Here is a 23,480-nt window from a genome sequence, read left to right on the forward strand (position 1 = left end):
GAAACAGATGCGACAGGTAATGAGTGTAACAGTCTGTGCGCTATTACATCAAACACACATGGGAACACGTTTGCATTGAACCGAGTGCATACTAACAGACACACTTACACACACACAGACACTGCCATTAAAATGGTCACGGCTCAGTGATATGCCAAAATCAGCTGTGTTTTTTTCAGTCAAATATGCATATGTGTGTGTTTGTTTACTTAGATATACTTTGGGGGGGGGGGGGGGAATTATCTCCTGAAGTTCGCTAAATCCAAGAAAACCTCCCTTTGGGGTCATCTGGGATGTCCTCATTTCAAAAATGATTTATAAATAACATGATTAATGTTTTAGGGGGTAGGGTTTAGGTTGGAAGAACAAAAGAATTTTACTCTATTATATATTGCATATATTACAATTCTTTATATTTTTCTATATATTATCTTTTGCCTAACCTCTTCCACTGCGGCCAACAAATCGCAGGTCGTTGAATCGGGCCACTTGGTTCTTGAGAGTAGCGGTGGCGTTACGAAGCTCTGCAGAGTAATTCTCATCGTTTCCGGCCATCACTGTGACTACCGTGCCATCAGGGATGTCGCTGAGGGCAACCACCTGTCATCGGAAGAATGATGAAGAAAGGTTAGATAAGTGAAAACTAGTTTATTACATCACAGCTATATCTTAAAAAACAAAACAAAACACAACATGCAATTATAACTTTATACACATAACGATAAATGCACGATAAAACAAGGAAACAAAGAATAGTTTAATAAATCAATAAATATAATCAAATAAAGAGTGAAATAAAAAATTATGTGCAACAACAACTATAATATCTGTGATAAATAACTAGACCCACAATGCATTGTTTTAAACAGCCATTAAATATAAGATTTGTGATGTTTTAATACAAATAATTGATAAAACATTTGAACCTAATCAAAATGTACAGTAATTACGCATTGGTATTTTGATTCTCATTAAACTTGCCCTATCAAAAGACATTTTAATGACTTAATTATTATGAAAACACATGAGCAGATTTTTATTTTGAAAATAAAACAACACGCAAACAACATTCAAATCCTCTTTGTGCTCTCCTGCGTCATGAGTTGGCTACTCAAGCAATATCTTCACATCTAAACTAAATGAGCAGATTATTTGCATATTAACTGTAGCTGCCAATAGAAGACGAGCCACTTTCTTTTGGAGCAAATCAAACCTCACAGTACTTTTAAGTTTTGGGTTTTCGCAAGACTGGGTGGTTAGCATTCAGTGTGGAAGACGACGATGAAAGACTTTTCGGTCACATGTGACGATAGGAGATTAACAACAATTACTGAGGCTTCCCCCGCAAATCATTAGCTTAATTAAGGATGTGCATTAAAAAGCCAACGCAAGATTGTAAGATTGTTGTAGCTTCCTTGAGCTTGGGAAAGGACTGTATTAAAACTTTATAGACTGTACAAAACATATTATTATTATCAAATGTAATAGTATTTACCTTATTTTTGAGTTTAACTTAAAGTAACTGGCTAATATAGTCAAGATATGTTGAATTAAGTTTAACTTAGTGTGTTTAGTCTGCTTCAACACACTTCAAAGCAAATAAATGTAACAAATCCCTACAATGTATTATTAATGGCTTATCAATAACAACAATTCCTAAAATTATCCTTTTATTTCTACAGCAAACATTCAAAGCAAAGAGGAGTCTGTGGTTCAGTACCTTGAAGGCAATGGGCAGGGTCTTGTTACAGCGCCAGTGTGTGGGCAGGACAGAGCAGAGGAAGTTGGGGCTGTCTGTGCGCACCAGCTCTCCTGGGTGGTCCGACAGCACCTCCACCATGCCCCGGTCAGCTATGCGCAGTTTGCCCACCAGGGCGGCGCCGCTTCCCTCCTGAGCCCCCAGGGGCAACCCCTCATTCATCTTCCCTGAGCTCAAGGTGGTCGAGGGAGGCGTGAAGCGTCGCCCAGGCACAGGTTCTGCAACACAAAGCAAATTTGATATTGGCATGCATTATTATTCAGCTTTAGGTATTTCATGTAAAACTTTAAATAATCAGAGCGCTTTACAAAGTTTAAGATTTATAACTATAAAAAAAGAAAATCTGATGTGTTTTTCTTTTTATTATTGTTTTGAATGGATAGTTCTGGCTCTAAAATCAAACTGCATTTGTAAAATAGGGACATACAGTACATACTTTGTGGTCACAGATCATTTTAGTTTGATGATCGTTGTGCCAAGTCGCAGCTTAAATATTTTTAAATAGTTTATTTTATTCTATATGAGACATTTTTAAGTTTTTGTATATTCTGTAAACACTGTTTCAAAAGGTGCTATTTCTAAATAAAGCTTTACTTAGCCTACTTACAGATGAATACCTGGCAGAAGAATTGTTTATATTGAAGAGCACCTTTAACCGTGGTAAAAATCACTGTAACACAGCCTGGAGTGGGTTATTTCTTCATTAACGTCTTGTTACATCATTTACACTATTGTTTTTATTTACTGCACAATTTCTCATTTTACCCAGCTATGCTTATACTCATTTATTTATTTATTTATTTATTTTTTTGGCATGTCAATAAAACACTTAGTTAGTTGTCAATAAAACACTCACATAGTTCTCTTAAAGTTTTGAGCAACTTCTTGTGGGGTTACCCCGGTTGACTTTCGAACAGAGCCTTGGAGGCCACAATCGATGCCACATGAGTACGGTGAAATGCGGCTTTAGCGGAGCTGCGCACAACGACCTACTGCGCCATTGAAGCGCTGCGCTCTCTCCAAACACACCACCAAATCACCCAGTATAAAAAAACCACTGGACATCCGTCAAAAAACACGGCATTTTCTAATGGGATGGAAAAAAGAACGGGGGGGAAAAATTGTTCAATAGGCCTATGGTAAAAACAGTCTCTGCCTGCTACAATATAAGGGACTGTGAGTGATCTGACTTGACCCTTTGTCTCTACCTATTATTGAACTTATTGGCATATTTTGATCTTAAATTGATTCATTTATTTTATGTGACATCGAACTTATTCTATATGACATTGAATAACATTTGGTTTAACTAATGATTTTAATTGGATTTTTCTGCAATGTTGTTTTAATTTAAATTATTTTTTATTTGTAAATATTACTTGTTTATTCCATTTTATTTAGTTGTGTGCAGTTGTTCTCACATCAACAAAGCGCACTGCATTGTTATTTTATTTTATTTAGATTTATTACATTTGCACTAATGTTATTTGAATATATTACACGTATTTTGCACTGCTTTGGCAATATAAATGCGCGGTTTTTGTCATGCCAATAAAACACGCTCAATTGAAAAGTGAACGCGAGTGACAAATCACATTAAAATAACGAGTTAAGGTTAAGGTTATGATTAAGTTTTAGTGACTATTAACAGATATGATCATTCCGATATCATGGAACATGACGCGTAAAAATAGACTACAATGCAACTGACATTACGCACTTGCCCAGAGCTGGAGGGAAAAAAAACGCTCTTACCGTATTTGGCGTCCCAAAGAAAAACCATTTGGTAACTTTTGAACACCCCTCCTAGTTAGGATGAGGATACAGAGATAACCAGCCGTGCAGTTTGACGTCTGACGCGCGTGGATCAACAAAAAGAGCTCAACAAGGGCGATGTGGAAAGTTTGCGTTACTATCCGTTTGATGAGGTGGAAACCCAGCCGTTTAGTCAGTTTATGCAGATTAGTCAGTTTATGCATGTACTGTTCCTCTTTCAAGCTGGAGTCATCAGAGAAGTTGTTTTGGCACTCGCGTATCCTTTGGAAAGCGTGCGTGAAAGTTGCGCACCTCACAGACGCGTTATCCCCGACGCACCTGACGCAAACTCTTTCGCTTTACTTTCATCTGTCTAAAAGTGCATTTTTCTCGGTCTTCTTTTGAGTTGAACCTGTTATAGAGAAAGTATTTGTCCTGAATTCTCCTCACCGACGCTCGCGATGGGAATGATGACGCGCAGTGTATTAATCTCCCGGCAACGCGCGGCTTTTACTGGCAGTGAGCAGCTCAGGAATGTGAGCCATAATATATTATTTGCATGATCCTTCCCCTCGAGCGCTGCTATTGGTCAATGATGACAACCCTCGATGGGCTACACCAATCAGAGGACCGTCAGAACCGGAGAAAAATGTCAATGGAATTCCTCGCGCGTGGTTCGCCTCGCGCTCTCGTTAAACGGTTGATTCACTGTTGAATTGTTGGGATTTCACGTTACCGATCATATGGCATTGAATATCAGCTGATAGGTTGGGTATATAAAAACCGACTTGAAAAGATGACAGTCTGTTGGACTATATTATCTTATATTATATTAGGCTATATTATATTATAATATATTTTTATTTATTGTAATGTGTTTTATGTTTGTAAAACACAAACATAAAGCAGTGCATAAATGGCATGAAATATTCCAAAATATGCTAAATTAATAAATGTAAAAATACAAGAACTAAAGAAATACATTGCAAATGTTGAGGATACAATTTAAAGCTTGGTAGATGTTATTTTATCTTTTATCAGAAAGAACATGATATCAGAAAGACAAGAAGAAAAGCTCCAAAACTCCATCGTCATGTTCGCCTAACGTCATTTTAATCATGCAAATAATGAGTAAGTACTGCAACAACAAAGTCAAAAATGTGCTGACAATATAATGTTAACAAGGTTTTAAATGTATCCAGTCCACATTCTTGCACAGCTAAATGTCAAAGTGAAAGCATAAAACCCAGAAATAACATTTAAAAGTCAAATAATTTTCTTAGGGAATGACAACCTGATAAAATCTGCCTGCATGATATGACTCAGGAATAATCTAATCTGTATTATGTAGCCAAAAGGGGGCAGCACTTGATTTAAATAGGCCATATAGAGGGCAGTTAGTTGTGTTGATATGCCAAGCAATGCAGAATGTGTTGTCATCTAGTAAAATAAAATAGGAGTGAATACTGGAAACTATGGCTCACACATTTTTAGAGTGAAAAAACTTTTAGTTGTTCATTTTTAGATTAAGACCAAACTCTAGATATACACCTTATCTCCTCAGTCAGAGCAAACAGTATCTGGCCAATTTATCTGCACATCCCATTTTGGTACAAATCAACCCCATTGCCCTATCTTGAGGAAATAACACATTATATTTATACTGAAAGGCAATATTGAAAGGTTTTTGAAAAGCTCAAATAAAAAGAAAAAAATGTAACTGTGTGCTGTTGAATTATTCAGCTGATGGGTATAAAGCAGGGCTGTGACCACAATATACATTGAGGGGGACAAGTCCTTTCCAATAATCAGATATGGCCAGATTGCTAAGAGTCATCGGCTTTTAATATATATATATATATATATATATATATATATATATATATATATATATATATATATATATATATATATTTAGTATGTCCTGGTCAGGTCTGTGCGCAAAAAATCAGCCACCAATTAAAGGAGTAGCTCACCTATAAATGGAAGATTTACTTTTACTCACTCATTTACCCAACCTTATGTTGTTCAAAACCATATGCTGTTACTTTTTCAATATTAACTTTTTCAATACTTCCATACAAGGTATGCTGACACAGTCATGTCATTTTACAGATACATCAGTGATGAAAAGAAATTAAAATTATATTCGTCTTTTCTTTTAGACAGCATAAAAAGAAAGATGGCTGAAACAGGTGAATTGCTAGCAGTGCAGACACAGTGTTTGTCTTGTACTGTGTGAACTTAAAAAAACAACAACATATCTTTTAAAACCAAAACTGATCATATTTTGGGCCTTTATTGCATTTAACGTTTTTAGTCAGGACCAAAAAGTACCACTGTTTTTATGACTTTAACACCCGTGACCCCCCACCCTTCAAAATGGTTTGGTCCCCCCCAATGTTCAAGACATGGTTACGGCCTTGGTATAAAGCAGCATTTTTTTTATCTCTACGAGGCTGCAAATACTGCAAATTCCCAAGAAAACATTATATTGTTCATATCAGAATGTGTAAAGTTTGAGTTATTTGTAACAACAACACCAAGTACTAAAATATCTTGTTCTGTTTCTGTAAATGTATAAAAATGCTTTATGAGATTGTTGTCTTTGTTGAACATGAAGAAAAAAAAATGCAAAAGAGAATACTGAAGTCAGTCACAATGATAAAAACTGTAATACAGCTCTGTATAAGCGAAAGCATTTTACGTCATCTTTTGCATGTTCTCTTTCTTCATTTTCATTATCTCGATTCTTTTATTTTTTGCCTTACAGTTCATGATCATCGTTTTGATTTCTAGTGAAGCGAGTCTGTCTGTCTGTCTGTCTGTCTGTCTATCTATCTGCCTGTCTGTCTATCTATCTATCTATCTATCTATCTATCTATCTATCTATCTTTATGAATTCTAATTAAGACAAATCATATGCCTGTATATGTAATATACAGTAAGTTATTATTAATCATTGGTATTTATTATTATTGATACTAAAATCATATGCCATGATATCAAAATTAAGGCACTCTAGTTAAGTTTTCTAATTCAGAGAACTGAAGTTTGAACAACCATTTTGTTTGAATGTGGCAAAACCAAACAAATAATGCAGAGATATTGTCAGAATCTGAAACCAAAGATCAATCGAAGTGAAAATAAAATAATATGAAAATAATATGCACGCCAATCATAAAAGGCACCGCAGAGCCTGAATGTACAGGATCTGCTCTTGTGTTTTACTGAATTAGAGTAATCTGATCTCTGAAAGTTGAGCAATCAATAGTGCTTGCAGTCTACTACAAAATAAATTGACAAGCGGCACAAGGATACAAATATCTAACCATGTTCGCTCAAGTAATAGAGGACCACACACCGAATAAAACCAGGATTTAAACCAAAATATTCATACCCTGTTTCTACTGAAACAGAAAGCAGTAAAAAATGATTGGAATTAAGAAAAAAAAAAAAAAAAAAATCATAAATTAATGTAGTCTTAGATTACTCTTTTCTTCTTCTTGAAACTCATATCAATAGGCCTAGAAATGTACCACAAATTAACATTTAGGCTTTATTAAACATTTCCACAAGGCAAGTGTAATGTACCAAAACAATCAGTAGCACAATTTCTCAAGGAAGCAACAAAATGTACAAACCAGCACATACCATATAACACCATAGAGCCCTTTTTATAGTATAAATGTAATATTTAAATGAGGATAAAACTTAACTCTACTTTAACTATACTTTTTGCATGTTTAGAATAAAAGAAACATTATTTATTTAATTTATTCATAATTTCCCCAAATGTTTGGGGAGAAAGGAAATTTTGCCAGATTTTGTTCACTTCTGGCAACAACTTTGTCCTGAAAATATAGCTAATCCACACACACACAAACACACATGCACGCACGCACACATGCACGCAACAAAGGTACATGAAGTCGCTGTTCCCTGTTTTAACAGTTCCTGTTTAACATTGTAAAGTGAAGGAAAGTAAAAACAAGAGACACAAAAAATGTGGAGAAAAAACAATGGGTGACATAATCAGCGGAGAATGAAAGGTTAATCAGCGGTGAATGAAAGTGTAACAAATGATAACGAAGCATTCACAGATGACAAACAAGAATGGTTTTGGCTTTACCAAAAAGTGTGCCGTTGTTTCGACCCTTCCTCATGAAGTACATGGCCCACGAGAGTGGTCCGGGCGCTTTGAAAGGGCCTGAATTCATTTTGACTTGTTCTAATGGGGGTGAATCCAATCCAAGATTAGCAACTGAGAAATATGGATTCTCTTGAACACCCTTTTGCCTTTATACTGTCTGTTCTCCCTCCACCACACTCCATATTACAAAAAAATACAGATTAAGAAATGTGATGGAGGGGAAGTTGACACGCAGTCATGACTAATATATCCCCTCACTAACCATAGCCTCAGGAGACAGACCCATCTCTTTGCCCTGGGGCACTTCTAGCCTGTTAATTTCTTTTAGCAACTGATTTTTCCCTGTCTCTTGGTCTCTCCATCTATTTTTTCTTCATGCATTGAAAATGGAGGTCGCAAAGAAGCCTGATGCAAACTTTGCATGAGAGAGCAGTTAAAGTATGCAGTCTGCATGGAGCAGAACACTTCAGATGTGGATTTAAAACATCAACAATGAAAATGTGAAAATGTGACAAAAATACACACAAGTCCTACCCAAATGTTTAAATGTCATGATTGTTACCATCTATTTGCATTAGTTTATATCCAGCTGGTCACGTTTATGCATTCGTTAGCCAGCTAAGTTGCATATTTAAAGCTAGTGACGTGAGAAAGCAAATTAATATCTTCATGCAGCCAAGAGAAACGTAAAAACAAATCAGAAACGCATCTGATTTCAATAAAAAAAAAATATCCTCACTGTAATACGATGACTTCAGATCGATCACATTCTTGTGCTAAAAAAGGCTAGACTCAGCACAACAAATACAGTTTAACAGAAAGCAGGTGTCTCAATATGCTTTTAAAGTTCTTTTTAATTAGACACATCAACTAAAAAAAAGTGTTCCTGCAGGAGACGCTGAATAAACAAAAACAAAAGGAAACAAAGGCATTTATCTAGCACGCGTTTACATAGAAAAACAAATGGATGGTTGCAAAAGTGTTCAGTGTAAACAGCCCCTTACAGTTGGTGGAGGGCTTTGGTTGTTACGTCTTGCTTTCTTATAAGCATTTCTCAGATTAAGCAATGAGTTGTTTAAATGCTTTGTCAGGAAAGATGTTCAACTTGGAAATGTGTGTCTCGAGAGCCAATCATTTGGTTCCAGTCTGTTGTGTTCATTCTGTTTGAACAGCCCCTGGCCTGGGCTCATAGTCTGAGCCGCTTCACCACCGAGTTCAGCCGAATACCACTGCTATCTGTGAATATTGCTACTCTACATACAACTGTACTGAATAAAAAACAATGTGGTATTTTGCGGTTAATATGAAGCTTGAGTCTGGAGTAATAGGAATCAGTGCAACTGTTTACTGAATGCGTTTGCCCCGCCCCATTTCCCCTTTGACTTAACACTTGAGAATATGGACGACTAAAAAATGTATTTATTTTATGCACATTAGTTGAAAATAAAATGCTCTTTTTTAACAGCCAGTATAGGAATGTTCTATGCAATAATATAACAGTGCTGAATGGTTTATGTATTTATTGCACCCTCTTGTGGACTAAGGAAACAACGTCAATTTAAAATTTGAATAATAGTTCATATATATTAATATTTATATATTTATTTCATTTAAAAAAATACAATACATTTTCATGGTTCAGTCAGTACAGTTTATTTTTGTAATAAAGTTCAGCACTATTTTACTATGAGTGTTATTTTTTCATTCAGTATCAATTTTAAAAACTATCGGTTGATTAATTGGTTATCGACAAGTACCGTCCAACTTAGTTATCGGTATCGGTAAAATCCACTATCAGTCGACCTCTTCTTCAGGGATTAAAAACATTCTTGATATTTTTCTCTATGCGCAGATCATCACATTGGTTATGGTTTCATCTGAGGAAGTTCTCTGAGGAAATGTAAGGCTCTCCTGGGTTCTTTGAAGCAGCAGTACATTCATGGTTTTCTAAAGATTCAAAGAACATGGAAATTTTGTTCTATAGCATCAGAAGCAAAAATAATTTTTGGAATCTTTATTTTTAAGAGTGTAGAGAGACATTTAGCTTTAGGTTTCAGCATTTATTTAACAGCAATGTGTCTATTTTTGTAAATGGGGTACATTTTGATTCCATGTTAACTTTAAGGACATGAGTTCAATGAACCTCATTTCATGTTGTCTCAAATTCTAAAGTGAAATGCCTGAAATGCAACTGCAACATCCCCAATATTCCTCCTTCAAAGTGTGGAAATTCAACCAGCAAGCCCATAAATATGACAGTTTAGGTGTGGTACCAGATAACAATTTTTGGTTCCCAGAATGATCCAGGAACGTTAGTTTTTCAGTCCAAAACTGATGTTTTTTACGGAAAGTGCTTTCCCTTTATGGTTTGAAGAACCTTCACTTAATGTTCTCCTTGCATTCTACTAACCTCTGTATTCCAGTATCCTTTCTGCAATGTCAATAATCAATTTAAATGTCTTATTCTAATCCATTGTTTTAAAATTAATCATTATAATACTGTAAGTTAAAGGTGCTGTAAGTGATTATTTCATGGAAAAGTATGCGAAAAATGTTCCTATTTCCTTAAAGATTTTAATGAAATAAGTGTCCTGAGATAGCTCACCGGTCTCTGTGACAGCTGTAGACTTTGTTCAAAGAAAAATGTGTCACGGTGATGCTTTTCACCTGTCAATCATTTTGCTTGTTCTCATAGTGTTGTATCTGAAGCAGATCATTGAGGCTATGATTAATAATGTTTGTCAGTTGTGGGTGTTATTGTGCCACTGTTGAATTTGACAGCCACAGGAACAAACCATGCTGCTCTTTTGCTTGGTTTTGGTCTCAAAATTATCTTTGGAGGGCAGGATTTTGGAATGAGGGGGATTGGCTAATTCAACAGCTCAGTCACGTGAAAGCTTCAGAACGCTAAAATCGCTTACGGCACCTTTAATTAAATGCAACACTGCATTAATGTCAGTAATTGTTGTCCATCAATAACCTCTCTGCAACATTTATGAAAAAGAATCCAATTTATCATAATAAAAAATGTGAATGAAAAAAATCCCCTAAAAATTATCATTAGATAATGTTCTGTATAAGGTCTTATTAGATTGTCTCACAAACACCTGCCTACAACGTTCTCGGAACATTAGTTTATGGTTATGAAAAAAAAAACCTTAACAGAACATTCTTTATTGCAAAATATTCTGATATTTATAAACATATAACTAGTTTGAGAGAGTCAACTCGATTGTATCTTTCACAGTGTGTCATGGGAGTGGGCGGTCGCTGCAGAGCTGTTCTGGCGTGGTTTGTTTGGCTGCGATTTTGTGATTGGTGGATTTTCTCCCGAAGGAACATGGGTAGTGTAGTTCTCCATCAGGAATTCTGCTATTAAACAGGATAAAAAAAAATAAATGTAACGCAGACTGATGGCTTCAACAGAAGCACATACCATTAGTTAACATCCTCAGAATTCACAGTATGTCTGTCTTTAAAGATTTATAATAATCAATTCCCCAATGGAGAAAATTAATGGGATTTTTACTTCTGGAACCAGACTGCTACAGAGTCGAGTTTCTTGTGCATTTTATTTTTTTTGACACACAGGGTTTTTGCCTATGTAGAGTGTTCCAAAACAGACACTTATGAGGTTCCATTTAATTTAGTATGCTCCCTTGGTAGGTAGCCACCATTTTAGGCAGTACACAGCAAGGCAGCTCACTGGGATTTGAAACCGAGTCAGGGAGATGGTTGATTTGTCCGTGACCACAGCGGTTGGTGAGGGATCCCATGGTGAGATGCTATTTTGGTATCAATATAAAAGATGGCATCAGATGTATCAAAACTACACTGGCATTGACACAAATCAGACTACAGCTCAAGTGTAAAAGGATTCTGGAGGACTTTGGTTGTCTGGGTGGGTTGCAGGAAAAGGTTGGTAAACCACAGTAAGCCATGATGGTCGTAACATCACGACTGGGGTATGTTTGGCATTTCACATCACCACTGATGCCACATAAGTGAATGTGAAGAGATCCAGAATACTTCCAAATACAGAATACATGGTTGCCCAACTGTGTAGAATACTCAAAAAAAAAAAAAAAAAATTCCGTTTACATTTTCACACACTTCTGGAAGATGGCACAGATTTAGATGTCATGTTCTCCACTGCCTGGAGGCAGTCTGGCCCCTATGGGCCCAGAAAGACAGGCCACCCTGGGCTAGCACTGCTGGGCACAAAGGATCAATAATCGCTTCCTGAGGCCTGACAATCAATGCTGTCAAAACTAGTGGCCATTTAGATTGACCAAACAAACCAAGAGCTCATGTAAAAAGTGAATATCCATTAATGCATATATTTACTGTAAGCCATTGTTGTCATATATTTGTCAAATGTTTTGTGCCACTGAGCTCTATTTAGTTATTCTACAAACATGTTTTAGAGTTGACCAAAATCCCTAAACCAAGACCAACATTTCTGACTGTAACTCCTCCTGGAACTTTCAAGGTACATCTACCAAATGTAGCACAGACCTTCAGACTGTTCTGACTCGGGTAGTCTGTCTATCTATCTATAACCTTCAAAGTAGTGCTGTCAGTCAATTAAAATATTTAATCACAACTAATCGCATATTTTTCCATAGTTAATTGCATATATTTGACTCCATATACTTCTTTTCCTGTCAAAATGCATTTAGTTCCTTCTTAGAAAAGAAAAAAAATATATGTAAGAATAATGTTGTATTAACAGTTTACAAAAGTCTAAGTGGGAGGTTGACTAATTGAAAGAACTTCCATAGGTTGAGTATTCATTGCAATGGGCACTAAATCTCTTAAACTCTCATCCTCCACAATGTTAATAGTGGCTTTCCACTTTGCCACAGCAGTCGTGAAGTCGCATTCACATGATTCACACCATTTTGAACTCCACATGAAAAGCGCTGCAGAGAGCATTTTGTTTTGCTTTTAACGCTGGCACTGCGCATGTAAATAATACTTTATCTAAATTGTCTGGTAAGACGGAAGAGCAACACGGCGCCGGGAGTTGTTGATGCTTCACTCATGCGAGTCATATAAATTCAACTTTTCACAGGTCCCATCTGGGTTTGTTTTGTACAAAAAATACGGCCAAGAGGTCCTTCCTCCATCACTTGATCATTGACACAGAATCACTGTTGTGTGTTTGTGGTGTGTGCATCAGCGTAATGACCCCAGGTAGACACATCGCAAAGGTTCTGCCCTATTCCAACCAGTGTTCAGAACTCACACAGAGTTAAATGAAATATCAAATCGGTAAATACGTTAATCACGATAACAAAAATTAATGCATTAAACGTTTGACAACTCTACTTAAAACCTTTTTTTAACCAGTGTAAACTCTCAGACAAGGCTTTGTCAAGCCAACATCATACTTTACCTATCTAATTCCACTTTGCTATCCTTCTAGTTTTACTATCTAGACAACATTCTAGAGTCTTCTGAAATTCTAACAGTTTTGAATATTGTTTCAAATGTCTAATCCTTAAATGATGTTGTCCAAAGACAGACAGGTGTTTACTAGCACAGAATCAGCTACTCAGTAGTGTGCATATTGGACAGACATGGTACAGACGAGTAGATCATGGGAAAATGAACGCTCTTAGACTGGAGTAATGCCAAAATTAGTGTATTGGCATACAGGAAGGCTTTGATCAACAGCAAAGTCAATACAGCTGCATAAATCCAGAGTGTGTGTGGCCTTATTTCTTTCCATGTCCAGATGACATCTCTGTCTCGAGTGTCTGCACCTTCACAACTAGATATAGTATAACAGTCAAATCTATACATAAAAGGCATTTCAAAAGTACCAACAATAAATGATGAAGGCCTGGTAAAAGTTTTCAATTGAGTTTTAAAATGACCTTCATATATAAAAACAGAAAAAAGGTTGAAATCTATTCATTTTAATAAAAATCAACTCCTGGGACATAAAAGTGCTCGAAGTTGAAAAAATAAAATATACACACTCATACAGTATATCATACACAAATATTGGGAAAATAGTCTAGTTTTATGATTTATGACTTTTATAGATATATTATAGATTTAAATCAACATGGATTTTATTAAATGAGCTCACTGAAGCGCATTATGGTATTGCCTTCTCCACATGCAATGCTGCCTCAGAATTTGGGCCAAACAAGGTATCTTAGAAGGCAGCATCAAGCCTTAAGCACCTACGATGCCATAAAATTCTGTCTAGTGCAGCCCTGTTTAAAAAATAAACACAGGTCAAACCAGCCTAACCCGTTTAGCTGGTCTTTGCTGGTTTAAGCTGGTCTTTTGACCTGGCCAAACTGGTCTATTGCTGGTTTCTCAGACAGAGCAGCTGAAAAGTACCCAAAACCCCTCTGAAACCAGCGAAGACCAGCATGTGTGACCAGTGTGGGTGTGTGTGTGTTTGTGAGGACAGTGCAGAGTGCTTTGCTCTGTCACTTGGTTGTGCTGCTAAACGATATGTCAGAAAATCAATTAATTACTTTTAAGCAGCAGTTAACGGCATCCACACAATGTAGCCGCATTAATTATTAAAGAGGACGAAAGCCGAGTTATTTTGCCTCTCTCTCCCTTAACTAACCAGCCAGAACAGTACAGGCGAGAACAGACAGAAAAGCGGTGGATAACAAAGAGATGCAAATAAACAGAATGAAAAGACAGACGAAAATCAGAAGGAGAAAAACAGTTTTACAGTGTTTGAATGCATCATGTTTGTCTGCACTTTAGCTTTAAGATAACATGCTATCATCACACACAGAGGGATTTTAGAGGGTCCATCCTGCCCCTTTAAGAGGAAACAACAGCACATGGAATGATCCCACTGTGAGTTTCAATCTACCCTCATCACAGCTCCCAAAGGCCTCATATAGTGTAACGAGAGATATGACTGGTGCACATTTAATGCGTTATACACACATAATAAATGAACCTTCACTCGCTCGACTACGAAATGCAAAGATTACTGTTATTAGGAAAAGTGCCATGTTAATCATCAAATTATGTATAATAATTGCTTAACTACACATTTAAAAATGGTATATAAAAGCAGTATATATATATATATATATATATATATATATATATATATATATATATATATATATATATATATATATACAAATACTGTGTGTTTACTTCCTATCAGAATTACTGTAAATACAAGATGACAATTTGGAAATTATTCTCGGAACTGTTCACATCCTCGGACTGAGAAATAATTTGTTTCTATGGCAACACTCATTACACCAAACAGATCATTGTGTGGCTTTGTTGTTGATAACGGCAAAATATTTAATTAGTACATTAATTTATTAAATCACCTCTATATGTTCTTACAAAATGTTTAAGAATAAAGAAAGTGCTCCAGATAACAATGGCTACAATAAAACAGCATATCAAATAGAAATAAGCACTGCCATGTTGGTTGTTTTTGCAAAATGTTGCAACTGTCAAGTAATTCTGACATGGTGTGAACGCTAGTGTTGTCACCATGCAATAATAATATCTTACGATACTATACCAGCTAAAGTATCACGATACCAAGTAGTATCACGATACCACATGATAGTGTGTTAATTCTTAACGCAATTTGTCATAGCAAATTGTGGTTCTTAGAAACCATTGCACTTGTTGCTCTGGAAGTGGTGAAAATAACTGATGGATGAAAAGGGAGAAGGCTCAAATGGACTAACTTGTTACCTAATAGATTCTTAGTTGGACATAAAAAAATAAATAATAAAAATAAAAACATTGCCACATCAATACAGCCAGTTTAAACTGCAATGGCTTTAAACTTTTGTTCCATTATTTCTGTGGTTATTGAAATGTTGGTAACTAAGTAACATAAAAATTAAGATACTGTAACGTTGAAAAGACAGCTGATTCATTATTAAAAACCACTTCCGCCCCACTCTCCTGGTAAACAGCAAAGCGAATGCAGATTACACACAAACTGGTTTGATCGCACGTACGCCTCAGGGACATGATCAAATCAATCTAATCGTAGTAATGGAGAATATGGATTTAAATAACATTTGCAGAGTGAGAAGCTTTTTAAAAAACACAATTCAAAAATTATTTTGGGTTTTGCCTGATGAACACCCATCTGCCTTGAATGTCTACAGGGATTTCAAGTCAAAGGGGGAAACACCAGTAACCTTATTAAGCACCTTCGGACACATCCCACTGCTTTTGTAAAATACACACGGGTTAGTGCCACTTCATTTAACCTAATGCTTTATCTTATCATTTACAGATTTACCGTTTCTCTGAAAAATAGAATGTTGCACTTGTTTAATTTTTCCAAATTAACATGCTGGGATTATGGGAAAACCACAAATTGAAAAATAAACAAAACCATATAAGGGGCAAATTCTAAACAGCATTTTGCACTCTTAAATGTGAAGGGGACTCAACTCGAAAATACTACATTTTTAATGTTATTGCAGACATAGGTCTGTTTCAAATGAGGGGTTTAGCGAAAATAATATTTACTACCGCACATACAACATAACTTATGATACTACCATATTGATGGTACAACCGTATTGATGCACTACCATTTAAAAAATACAGTGGCACTGCCAGTATTTTGAAGCTTTAATATCGCGATGCGACCGTAGCACCGATGTACCGTGCATCCCCAGTGAACGCACCAATATTATATTATAAAACAGTTCCAACTAGGACTGAAAGCTTTGGACAAAAAGTCATATTGCGATTATTTTGAAAATAATCTATAATATTTTGTGATTTGAACTGCGATATGATAAACAAAAAACTTGTAAGTGATTAATTTTCACCAAAATGTGTTAATGTTCTATGCATGTTCTAAGACTTTTCTAGAGGCCACTCTTTGAGGGTTCACACTTGAGTCCACTTAAAATGAACCAAACTCTGACCTGTTCACTGTGTATCTGTTTTTGTCCATTGTGTGATAGGGTCTCAGCCCACTATTCATCATCATCATCATCAGTGTTATTTTTATACAATAGTTATATATTTCTGTAATAAAACCTTAACATGCATGGGGCATTGCCATGGGATTCACCAAAGAGTTCCAAACCGTCAAGCTTTTATTTTGTCGACATCTCCATGAAGGTGTGTAGCTAAATTCAGAACAGCTGTTTAATTCACTCCTTATTTTAACATTTCTCCTGCTGTGTCCACAAATACCCAGTGCTGTGGGGTGTATTTTGTATTTGTATATTAACTTGTAGCGGACAAGCTTATTTGGAAGTAGGCAATGGTGAAATTAAAGTGGATCTGGAGCACTTTAAAAATGATGCGCTCAGCACACGAAAGCAGACGGAACCAAATTCAAAGCACATCTGTAACACTGAACATGAGTTGTGGATCACAGAATTGCTCTGAAAACACTGTAATAATGCTCGAACACAAGCAGCGCACATAAACTTTGAAGCAAACAGACAATTTCTTTATTTAATTAAATCACAGCCCTTTGTGATTAAATAATCACACAAGGCCATATTGTGATTTCAATTTTATTTCGCATAATTGTGCAGCCCTAGTTCCAACTCTAAAATCTGATTGGATGAGTCGCATTCACAGCTGTTACCAAAATACCATGTTTTTATTTTTCACTTAATGATATAGAAAGGAGGCTTTTTAGCACAAGAGATTCATATTAGGTGTGCAATTGATGCAACCTGGTCTCATCAGCAAGCAGCCATTTCACCTTGTAGCTCTAGACTGGTTACCCACTGAAGCTAAGCAGGGTTGAGTCTGGCTAGTACCTGGATGGGAGTGCTCCTGGGGAAACTAAGGTTGCTGCTCGAAGAGGTATTAGGGAAGCCAGCAAGGGGTGCTCATCCTGTGGTCTGTGTGGGTCCTAATGCCCCAGTGTTGTGACAGGACCACTATACAGTAAAAAGGCATTATCTTTCAGATGAGATGTTAAACTGAGGCCCTGACTCTCTGTGGTCATTAAAAATCCCACTACTTGAAAAGAGTATGGTTGTAACCCCAGTGTCCTGGCCAAATTCTCCCCATTGGCCCTTATCAAGCATGGCCTTGTAATAATCCCTATCCATTAATTGGCCAACCTGGTCTCATAGAATGAATGTTACTCTATAAAAATTTTTGCAAACTGACTTGTACGTGCCACTTTCTACATTTCGCTGCAGTTTTCTGGTGAAATTAACACCTGTGTTTTAATCATTGTCACACAAATCATGAGTACAATTGCTGATTTTAGATTTTTCACTCTGTTACTCACTCCCTGCTATGTTATTAAAACACTTTTACTTTGACACATGACTTGAAAAACAAAACATTTAAACACTTGTTTTACAGACCCACCTACATATACACACTTATTCCTATGTCTTTAGCTTGCTTGGTAGCTAAACTGATAGAGTGTTGGACTTTCAACTTGACAGCTGTAAAATACATAAAAGTGAAAGTGGCATAGAAGCAACACAAAATGACGTGGTTGCTTCAGTTAATGTATGTTTTCTTGTTTATTATTTTGAATTTGCATTTTAAAACACTATCGGTTAGGGTTAGGTGTTGGTTAAGGGTAAGGATGTCTGTTTTGTTAAACTTTCATTTATCTTATCAGACACTATTGGTTAGGTTTAGGGTAAAGTTTTAGGTTAGGGAGGTACGTTTCAATTATTAAAACTGCCATCTAAAATTCACCTTAAAAACCTTGTCTGATTACAACCTCATTTCGCTCGGTTTTGTCACCCCCCACTGGACATTTCACTTGAAAACTGCAGCCAAATGTGTAATGAAGCACAGTATTTCTGTTTTTGCAAAAACGTTGTAATGCTCACGTAAATTTAATGAGACCAGGCTGTAATTGGCTGTATCACTCTACTCTCTCCTCTCCACCAACAGCTGGTGTGTGGTGAGCATACTGGTGTACTATGACATCATGCAGGTGGATGCTGCACACTGGTGTTGGTTGAGGAGAACCCCCTGTTCACTATGTAAAGCACTTTGAGTGTAGTATCAGAAAAAGCTCTATATAAATGTAACACTCATTCATTCATTCAGTCATTCGTTCATAGAACTGTCTGTACATTCTGATGTGACTTTCTGATGGTGTAAGGCACAGACTAACACAGCCTCTTTTAATCGTATACGTTGGTGTTAATTGATACAGATCCAGACATCAGGGTTTAGTCTGGATTAGTACTATGTGAGTGTATTTTGGTCCAGGCCAGAGGGTCATGAGTTTACAGTGAATTATTCAGAAGCCCTTCAGTTCAGTAGAGACTCACGATGAGCACTTCCTGTGAAAAGACTCATTGATTTTCTGGCACACATGATTAGGGTGTGGTGGCAGTATGACGAGATGAAAGAAAGAGGGAGAAGACAGACGCAGAAATAAAACACTGAATTTTTCAGTCTTTCGACACTAATACGTGAGTTTATGATGTCAGAGATGTCAAGACATTTACTAAACTCAACCATTTCAAGGATAAACGGACATCAGAGAAGAAATTTTTGCACCAAATAATTTTGGGATGCTTCTAACTTTATCTAATTTTGTGCCTAGCACTGCCTTCAAGTTGAGGGTGACGTCACTAATACAGCGACGATCCAGTCACATCTCTGATGGCTTTTGGTGGTTTTTAGTATCCTTTAAGAATTTGATGTTTAGGTGTGTGATTGGATGCGATTCTTGGTCTGGTTTGGCCTGCTGCTGCCTGGAGCAGTGTGTGTGGGAGGGGGCTGAGAGACGACTCAAGATCTGCCTCGGGCACTATTTAGTGCAGTATGAATGGATGAGTAGACTTAGCTGAACTGAAGATAAAACACACACACACACACACACAAACACACACTCTATTTCACATACATGCTTGTATGTGTGACTTATACAATGACTTTCAGCATGGTTAACATTTGTAAAGGGAACCTCTATAGGTAATTTTTGAGGCGCAATCCGTTGTGGTTCATTTCAGACAACCAAAATTGTTGTTTGCTGCTTTGTTTGCCACAGGTCATCTTAAAGGTGAAAAGTCTATATATTATTTTAAAATACTCTTATCACAGCGTAATACACAGAGAAAACATATTGGTTACTGATGTAACCTCTGTTCCCTGTCTGTCACTCACTCGACGTTGTGTCAATGAAGTGACACTAGGGGTTCAATCTTGAGAGCCGCAATCACCTTTGCTTAAAATAGAAAAGGCCAATGAAAATTGGCGAGTGGAATTTGCATGCCAATCTCCGCCCCGGACATACGGGTATAAAAGGAGATGGCGTGCATCACTCATTCAGATTTATGCTGAGGAGCCGATAAAGAGTCCCGGCCATGTCAGCGGCCAGTTCAGTGTCGCGGCAGGAGGGACACAACGTCTCGTTCCCTCCATCAGGGAACAGAGGTTACATCAGTAACCAAGATGTTCCCTGTCTGTCACTCATTCGACGTTGTGTTGATGTAGTGACACGAGGGGTTCCTATAGGAAATGCCACAGGCGCTGAACCATGTCACGAGGCACGTGTCACTGAAGGTCTTCAGGCAGGTCAGCACTGACTGAGCACGTTTGGTCGTAAGACGTGCTCTGAGAGTGACCGAGTCCAACTCCATACCGAGAAAAGAGATGCTCTACACAGGGGAGACTTGCTCTTCTCCCAGTTGACCTGAAGCCTGAGTCGGTCAAGGTGCTGAAGCACAAGATCCCTGTGTGCACACAATAGATCTCTCGAGTGAGCTAGGATTAGCCAGTCATCGAGATAATTGAGAATGCGTATGCCCTTTTCCCTAAGCGGGGTCAGGGTAGCCTCTGCGACCTTGGTAAGACATGAGGGGACAGGGACAGATTGAAGGGGAGGACCTTGTACTGGTATGCTCGTCCCTCAAAAGCAAACCAAAGAAAGGGTCTGTGTCGAGGAAGGATCGATACGTGAAAGTACGCGTCCTTCAGGTCAATGGCCATGAACCAATCCTGATGTTGTACTGACGCCAGGATGCGCTTCTGCATTAACATCCTGAATGGAAGCCTGTGTAAAAATTGTTCAGGGCACGCAGGTCCAAGATTGGGCGTGACCCTCCCCCTCTCTTGGGCACGATAAAATAAGGGCTGTAGAAGCCCTTGCGCAACTTGGCTATCGGGACGAGCTCTATTGCTCCCTTCGCCAGAAGGGTGGCAACTTCCGCCTGAAGGACGGAGGCACCCTCACCCTGCACCATATTGGAGAGGATGCCACTGAACCAGGGTGGGCGTCTGGCGAACTGGATCGCGTAGCCGAGGCGAATCATCCTGATGAGCCACCGTGAGGGGCTGGAGAGCTCTAACCAGGCCTCCAGCCTCCGTGGCAGCGGCACCAGGGGGACGACTGGACTTACCGTGCAAGGGCAGGGCGGTTCGTGGCAAGGCAGAGCAGGCGCCCCACCTGGAAGACAGCCCAGGGGGGGACGTGCTGCTCCGCAAGTCCACAATGGTTGCCGGTGACTGGGGCGGGCGAGCAGCCCCAGAGACCAGCACACTTACCTGTTCGCCGGCTGTCTCTCGACGGAGAATGAGGGAACGGGAAGTACTCGCGTTCGCCTGATTGACCCTCCGATGCCACGCGCCGTGACCTTCATCGCACGTAAGGCGAGGTCGGTCACAGTGCGCCGTTTCTGCATCAGCCCTGGGTCAGTCCTACCCTCTTGCAGGTTTTTTAGCGCCTTGGCCTGGTGGAGCTGCAGGATGGCCATGGAGTGCAGGGCAGAAGCGGCCTGACCCGCGGCCTTGTAAGCCTTCATCATTAAAGAGGAAGAGAACTTACAGGCCTTGGAAGGGAGCCTTGGTCAGTCGCGCTAGGTGGCTGCGCCCTGCGGGCATAAATGCACCACTACGGCGTGCTCTACCTGGGGAAGCTTGACATATCCCTTAGCCGCTCCGCCGTCAAGGGTAGTCAGAGTGGACAAGCCCATGAAGTGTGTACGGGCAGTAAAAGGTGCCTTCCACGACTACGTTAGCTCCTTGTGCACTTCCGGGAAGAAAGGCACCGGGCCCAGAAACCAATCATTCAGCTGCGAGTGCTAAGGGCAGGGTGGAGGGTTCCACTTCAGCCCTATGTTCACAGCCGCCCGGGCAAGCACGGCTGCCATCTCAGTGTCCGACTCATCCTGTGCTCTACCTCCCATGGGCGGGAGCTCAGAAGATTCGTCTGCTTCCGATAGCAGAAGCCCACCCTCCGATGCCACGACCAAAAGCTCATCCTCGTCGCGAGCTGCAAACGACACATTAAACCCGCTGTGAGGCAGACCGCCTGCATCACTCGACAGCTCGTCCGGACAGAACGAGCGTGCTGGGGGATGGGAGGTTTGCAGGGGCTGAGCCAGCGGAAACGCTCCCATGTCCACATCCAGATTGCCCGCGGTGCTTGCCGACCCAGCCGGCTGAGCATCAGCCCAGGACGGACTGGGTTGGGGAGCAGCCGCGGTGGCTCCTTGCTTCATGAAGAAGGAAGTGAGCCGCGACCGCAACGTTCTCATGGACATGTTCTCGCAATGAGAACATAACCCTTCCACGAAAGCCACCTCGGTGTGCTGGCACCCCAGACACTCGAGGCAGATTTCATGGGTATCCGAAGAGGAGAGATAACGGCCACATCCAGTAGCACAAACGAGGAAGGACATCTTTAAAAAGACACCAAGCATTTGCGAGAGCTCTTTTAGAAGGAAATATACTCTTTCTAATATACTCTTTTAGCACCTGCAGACTCAGGCTGCCAAAGCACCCAGGGGAAACACAGCACTCAACCGTGTGAGGGTGACTGCTGATATGCGCCATAAGAATCCAGCAACGTAGCAAAGAGTGAGAGGACGAACACACATGCATTCGGCTCTGAAGAGAAAATCTGAATGAGTGATGCACGCCATCTCCTTTTATACCCGTATGTCAGGGGCGGAGAGTGGCATGCAAATTCCACACGCCAATTTTCATTGGCCTTTTCTATTTTAAGCAAAGTTGATTGCGGCTCTCAATATCGAACCCCTAGTGTCACTACATCGACACAACGTCGAGTAAACTATAAGTAAGCCATTCATAGGTTGATTTTCCTCGAAAAATTAAACACTGTGGAAAACACTTTGAGAAAACCAAACATTGGCTCAACCAATAGTGTTAGTTTGGAGGTGGAACTCTCTGTTTGATCGACCAATGGAACACAGGGGGAGTTTTCTGTAATCGGTTTGAAAACAGTAATTATTTTTACAATTCCGTATGGTGGCAATATAGTTGCACAAAACATCACACTTCAGCTTTAATTAAACAAAATTTTAGGGATATACTGTAGGGGAAGATGGGGGAAGACACCCTCCTTGACCATAGATGGCACTAAATCTCATCTAAGCACCTTTATTGAATGGCTGAGCTCCTCTTAATCTTGATATTTCTGAATATCAGCATCTGTTAGATTTATTCCATCCGAACATCTTTGACATTCTGTTTTTTCGTACATTAAATTTTTATGTCTATTTGTTAATGTGGGATATGTGGACACAGTAATGTATTTAGATTTTTCAAGTAAAACATATTGTGGCAGAAGGTTGTTTCTGGTGTCATCTTGCCTCAGTAGTGGGGTAAAATGGCCCTTTTTCATAATTTATTTTATTTTGTGCTATAATTTATCAAACATTTCTATTTATTTCCCTTGATAATATATTGGATGATGCATCATCATCCAGTACATGCTAAATGTATGTCTATATATGATACAATATAAAAGTAAATGAACCTTGTTCTTAAGGGAGGCATCTTACCCCATCTTCCCCTATAAATCTATAATAAAGTGCTAAATATTTACATATTTGTGTTTTATCA

The 23,480-nt window shown here is 38.7% G+C and overlaps 1 protein-coding gene across 5 annotated transcripts in view; it reads right to left on the reverse strand.

Annotated features, from left to right (window-relative positions):
- runx1 (RUNX family transcription factor 1) overlaps window positions 1-23,480 on the reverse strand; it is a 72,757-nt gene that overhangs the window by 23,347 nt on the left and 25,930 nt on the right. For 4 of the 5 annotated variants that reach the window (XM_051705356.1, XM_051705355.1, XM_051705354.1 and 1 more), the window contains exons 3-4: window positions 1,721-1,977; window positions 444-600 (exon numbers count right to left, since the gene is read on the reverse strand). In XM_051705356.1, the coding sequence (XP_051561316.1) occupies window positions 444-600; window positions 1,721-1,977 (414 nt within the window). Of the gene's footprint in view, window positions 1-443; window positions 601-1,720; window positions 1,978-3,514; window positions 4,037-23,480 lie in introns of those variants that run through there. The other variant, XM_051705358.1, reaches the window with a different exon arrangement.

This window comes from Myxocyprinus asiaticus, chromosome 8, assembly GCF_019703515.2.
Source record: "Myxocyprinus asiaticus isolate MX2 ecotype Aquarium Trade chromosome 8, UBuf_Myxa_2, whole genome shotgun sequence".
Classification (NCBI taxonomy): Eukaryota; Metazoa; Chordata; class Actinopteri; order Cypriniformes; family Catostomidae; genus Myxocyprinus; species Myxocyprinus asiaticus.